This window comes from Fragaria vesca, linkage group LG5, assembly GCF_000184155.1.
Source record: "Fragaria vesca subsp. vesca linkage group LG5, FraVesHawaii_1.0, whole genome shotgun sequence".
Classification (NCBI taxonomy): Eukaryota; Viridiplantae; Streptophyta; class Magnoliopsida; order Rosales; family Rosaceae; genus Fragaria; species Fragaria vesca.
In genome coordinates this window covers 22802721-22808143 of record NC_020495.1, presented here as the reverse complement: position 1 = coordinate 22808143, position 5423 = coordinate 22802721, and the positions used below count along the sequence as shown (strand labels likewise).

The 5423-nt window shown below is 38.6% G+C and overlaps 2 protein-coding genes across 2 annotated transcripts; both read right to left on the bottom strand.

The window, feature by feature from the left end:
• Positions 1-1094: 1094 nt before the first annotated feature.
• Positions 1095-2428, bottom strand: LOC101297552 (protein SRG1-like). The gene is made up of 4 exons (XM_004301681.1): positions 2195-2428; positions 1782-2020; positions 1331-1658; positions 1095-1232 (listed from the first exon to the last, which is right to left on the bottom strand). Exons 1-4 carry the CDS (start codon positions 2426-2428, stop codon positions 1095-1097), a joined length of 939 nt encoding a protein of 312 aa, XP_004301729.1.
• Positions 2429-3949: 1521 nt separating this feature from the next.
• LOC101297260 (protein SRG1-like) lies at positions 3950-5423 on the bottom strand. The gene is made up of 4 exons (XM_004301680.1): positions 5169-5423; positions 4831-5069; positions 4334-4661; positions 3950-4225 (listed from the first exon to the last, which is right to left on the bottom strand). The coding sequence occupies exons 1-4, from the start codon at positions 5421-5423 to the stop codon at positions 3950-3952; spliced, it is 1098 nt and encodes a 365-aa protein (XP_004301728.1).

The following is a 5423-nucleotide window of genomic DNA, read 5'->3' as shown; positions in this document are numbered from 1 at the left end:
GGGGGGGGGGGGTTTGGTGGCCCAGTTCACTTCAGTCTAATCAAGTAGCTAGTAGCAATCACGTGAGTAGCACATGTCCGGAAGATATTTTGTAATAGCTAGTCTGAGACAATATAACTTTGGATGTATCTCTTTTGTGGGCATCAATCAAACATGAACTAGCTTTCTTCATTTTGTGCATTTTGCTTTCTTTTCCTTTCTTCTAGTTTGAGACCTCAACATATTGTCATTAGGAACAGCCGCGGAGCCAAGTTATATTTTTATAATAAATTTAAAATTCTGATATGTTTGATCTCTTCATTTAAAATCTGACGGTTGAGACGATTTCGTCCCTTTTTGTCCCTTAAATTTAGTCCCACATGTGAGCAGGCCACCTTAACCCATTATACAACGTTGTCAATATCTTCTTTTGAAACTCATATTTTTCTAGCCGGCCCTCACCCCGCATGCATCTTGCTAAGCCCTTTATTGGAAGCAATACAAAACCATGCCACTGCCGTAGATGAAGAAAGAGCTACCGGAAGGGACACAACAACAAGCTTCTTAAGATTCTCAATCATTCGAAGGTTTTTGGGCCTAGTTTCTGTTAGCTTAGACAAAAAAGACAACATTTTTAGATTCGGCCATGGTTATCTAACATCCGTACTCCATGGCCAAAAGTGTCTCCAACACACGTATATCTATAAGCTCCAAATAATATCAATTCTAAATGTAATAAGTCGTTACATGTTTATTGAATAATAATTAATAGGGTATATACTGTGGTCGAATCCGTCATCTTCGTACTAGCTATAAGCTCTTTGGATTTGCACCAAATAATACAGCGTTAGAGACTCAACATCGATACATGATTATTGAAATAAAAAGAAGAACAAATTACAGGAAGTTATTAATATTAATTTTTTTTTTTTTTTTTGTACAAGGGAAGTTCATAACATCATACAGTTTCAATAGTACTGCAATAACGAGCTAGCTAGATAGGCTAGGCTCGGATGTGATCGAAGGTGTACTTCATGTAGTTCTTGCTACTTTGTTGAAGTTGTATGTACTCTTTGTAGTTCATTGCAAGATACTTTGGAGCTTGGCCTTCTCTTTCACACAACGTAACTCTGCTGCCGGCTCACGATCGTGTCTACAGATGGTCCATGTGGTATAGCTATCGATATCCTTGTAGTTTTGTTGTTCAATGTGGCTCGATGCTTTACACTCTTGTACTTACCATTTGTAAGAATCTACAAGAAGAAAAAACAACCAGAATTGTCTCTGTAAATGGAAGTTATCACTTATCAGATTAAGATAAAACTTAATAATTGTATAACCAGTACAGTACATGCAATTGATCAGAGAGGTTAACGAAGAAGCCGTTGGGAGCGCCATCGACGGCGAGCCATTTCCCATTGTGCTCAACTTGGAGACCATTCATCTCATTCTGGATGAGGAGTGTGACTAGACCATGATCGGTATGATGGGCGACACCAAGGGCATGTTCAGGCTGTGGACAAGGCGGGTAGTAGTTTCCGACTAGCATTTGCATGCCGTGATCCATGTTCATTGTGTTATATATGTAGTCCGGCTCCAACCCTAAACTTTCTGATATTGCTCTTGTTATTTCCAATGCTACGTCTCGGGTTCTTCTGCTGAACTCCAGCGAAACCTCACTAGAAAAAGAATGAGGAAGAACAAATTAACCTCACAAAGTATGATCGATCATGTTGCCATAATGTCTACTTGTCTAGCGACAGATGATTATTCTCGAGGCCTCGAGGGGGATAAGGTTATACCTGAAGCGAGCTGGTTTGTTGAGGGAGTAGAACTCGGGATGTGTTTGGACCTTGAGGAAGTCCCTCCACAGAAGTACTTTGTTCAATGCCAGATTAAAGCTTGTCCCATACTTGAACATCTCAAGAACATCATTTCCTGACTTAAACTCCTCCTCCTCTTCATCTGGAAGTCTAAAGAATCCATGATATGCATCAATCATCCCCTTCATCAGGCTATCTGGTACTCCGTGGTTAATCGCCTGTAATTGATGAGATTAGCTTCATAATCATAATTACTAGAAAAGAACATATATTCATGCATAACAAGAATATTAGCTAACAAGGATAGTTAACAATATTATAGTTGAAGACAAAACAAACCAAAGCATATATATGAGTTAGTTAACTTACTAAGAAGAATCCCCATTCTTCACAAATTTTGACAAGATCGCCATCTTTGCGCGTTGATCAGGTGAACCGGAGGTGAGAAGAGACATATCAACAATGGGAACAGCAAACTCAGGGTCATTTGGATCAGCTTCATCGTTGGGGTTTATGCTGAAGGCATGAGCAGAAAGAACAGAGTTGAGAGCTTGTGATTCAGCTACTGATTTGATGCTAATTGTGACATTTGAGGTCTCGAGGGCTTGAACAACTATTGCAGCCATCTCAAGGAAGAAAGAGTGGCAGCTAGAAGAACATAGAGAGAGAGAGAGAGAGAGAGAGAGAGAGAGAGAGTNAGANAGAGANANAGNANANANAGNNGANNAGAGNAGAGAGAGAGAGAGATGGTTTCAATAGTTTTATAGGTAGAGTTGGGCACAAATTATCTCCGCCCGCAGTGAAATTCTTCGAACGTGTTGTTTAAAGGATATTAATTAATTAAAAAAAGAGTAGCTAGGGTTGCAATAATTAGCAAGGCAGAGTTAATAATAATCAAATGGGACCAAAATTATTTGAACTCATGTACCAGCTATTTAACAAACAAATCGATTATCACGTGAATTTTGATTGAATTATAAAATACAAAGAAAGCTAGCCAGTTTGGAAGGCTACACTTCCATATATTATCCTTTATGATAATTTAACGTATCCTCTTCCAATTACACAGCATTTTCTATATGATAATTTGTTACAACTAATTAGAAGTCATGCAAAGTCATGATGACAGGAGCTTATAGTAAGACAATGCTACTACACGATTATTACGACTCATTAGTTAAACATGTAACGACTGATTGCATTTGGAATTATTAATTGATATATATATATCAGGTGCGGATGTCCGTATTTATTCTTACGGTGCGGATTTCCATTTTACACTCACTTTTTAATTGAATTTTCACATCTCCATCGTCTAGTCTTTAGATACTAATGTATAGATCATCTTTGCAAAATTTCGGCCAATTTGGTTATCATTAAGGTACTCAAACTCGTTAAACCAATGGATGAACATAATTCTGTCGAACTTGAACCGTTCATGTTTATAACAAAAAACACAGTTTTGAGTGCCTTATTAATGATAACCAAATTAGCTGAAATTTTGCAGAGATGATCTATACATTAGTATCTAAATACTAGACGATGAAAATGTGAAAATTCGATTGAAAAGTGGGTGTAAAATGAAAATCCGTACCGTAAGAATAAATGCTGACCGTCCGCAGAGAAGCTATATATATATATAGATACACACATATATTTTGATCAACATGCACCAATTAACTGTTATGTCATCACATCTTTACTGCCACAGAGTTTAAGTCGTGCGATTGCATGCAATACTGGAGCGCAAGTTTGACGATGAGTCGATGATTGAAGTATCCAAACTCAGGGATTTGCTCATCTTTCTTGATATTTTGATTCACTGGCTCCATGAACTGAGACTTAATTTGTGATTGTCTTTCATTTAAAATGCATGTAATAAAAGAAGAAACGAAAAGGGTCTGTACAATGAAACTTTGTTATTGATAATATCGACGCAGGAAACGAAGTTTCAGAAAATTAAAGGAATCGATATCCTAATATATGAAGGGGTCGATGTACTCTGTTGAACCACTAATACATTCAGCATCGGCCGGAGACTCAAGATGGCATGATTATTGAAACAAAAACAATAATGGCAAGAAAATAGAGAAACTACGTTGAAACTATACGTTTCAATACAGTATAAAACAAGCTAGATGATCGAGCTAGGCTAGGATGTGATCAAATGTGGACTTCATGTAGTTCTTGCCGTTGTTCAAAAAGAACTTGTAGTTCTTGCCGCCTTGCTGAAGTTGTATGTATTCCTTGTAGTTCATAGCAAGGTACTTTGGAGCTTTGCCTTCTCTTTCACACAACTCAGGTGCCGGTGCTATGACCGTGTCTACGGATGGTCCATGTGGTATGGCTATCGATATCCTCGTAGCTTTGTTGTTCACGGTGGCGCGATGCATCACACTCTTGTACTTACCGTTTGTAAGAATCTACGAACAATTATACAAATTAAATTAGATTCCACAGAAGCAATGAAGTAATCACCAATGTTATGGATGTACAGAAGTATAAGATTAAGAAAATTTCAAGCAATGTACCTGCATTTGGTCTGCAAGGTTAACAAAAAAGCCATTCTTAGGGCCATTGACAGTGAGCCATTTTCCATTGTGCTCGACTTGGAGGCCATTCATTTCATTTTGGATGAGGAGAGTGACTAGACCATGATCGGTATGATGGGGTATACCAATGGCATGCTCAGGCTCAGGGCAAGGTGGGTAGTAGTTCCCTGCTAGCATTTGTATGCCGCGATCCATGTTCATTTTGTTATATATGTAATCCGGCTCCAACCCCAAGCTTTCTGATATTGCTCTTGTTATTTCCAGTGCTACTTCTCGGCTTCTTCTGCTGAACTCCAGCGAAACCACACTGAAAGAAAGTATGAGAAAAAGGAATCATCGTCAATTGAGAATTAGAAGTAACACATACACATGTTATTATTTTAGTGCGCTAGTGTAGTTAGACTGTAAATATTTCGTCCAGATTCTATGACAAATTAATGTTGAGAGCGCTTGTCTATCATCTTCAAGAGCTGTACCTGAAGCTAGCTGGTTTGTTGAGAGAGTGAAACTCAGGATGTGTTCGAACCTTGAAGAAGTCCCTCCATAAAAGTACTTTGTCCAATGCTAGATTATAGCTTGTTCCACACTTGAACATCTCGAGAACATCATTTCCTGACTTAAACTCCTTCTTCTCCTCATCCGGAAGACTGAAAAATCCATGGCATGCGTCAATCATCTCCTTCATCAGGCTCTCTGGTACTCCGTGGTTAACTGCCTGTAATCAAGTGAAACCGATTAGCTTCATATTCTTACGTAATTGATAGAATAAAACATACATAACAAGAACCAAAGCATTAAATATTAGTTAACATACGATGAAGAAGCCCCATTCTTGACAGATTTTGACAAGATCGCGGATGATCTTCGCGCGCTCATCAGGAGAACCAGAGGTGAGAAGAGACATATCAACAATGGGAATGGCAAACTCAGGGTCATTAGGATCAGCTTCCTCATTGGGGTTAATGTTGAAGGCATAAGCAGAAGGGACAGAGCTGAGAGCTGGTGACTCAGCTAGTGATTTGATGCTTGTGACATTTGAGGTTTCCAAGGCTTGAGAAACTGCAGCCAT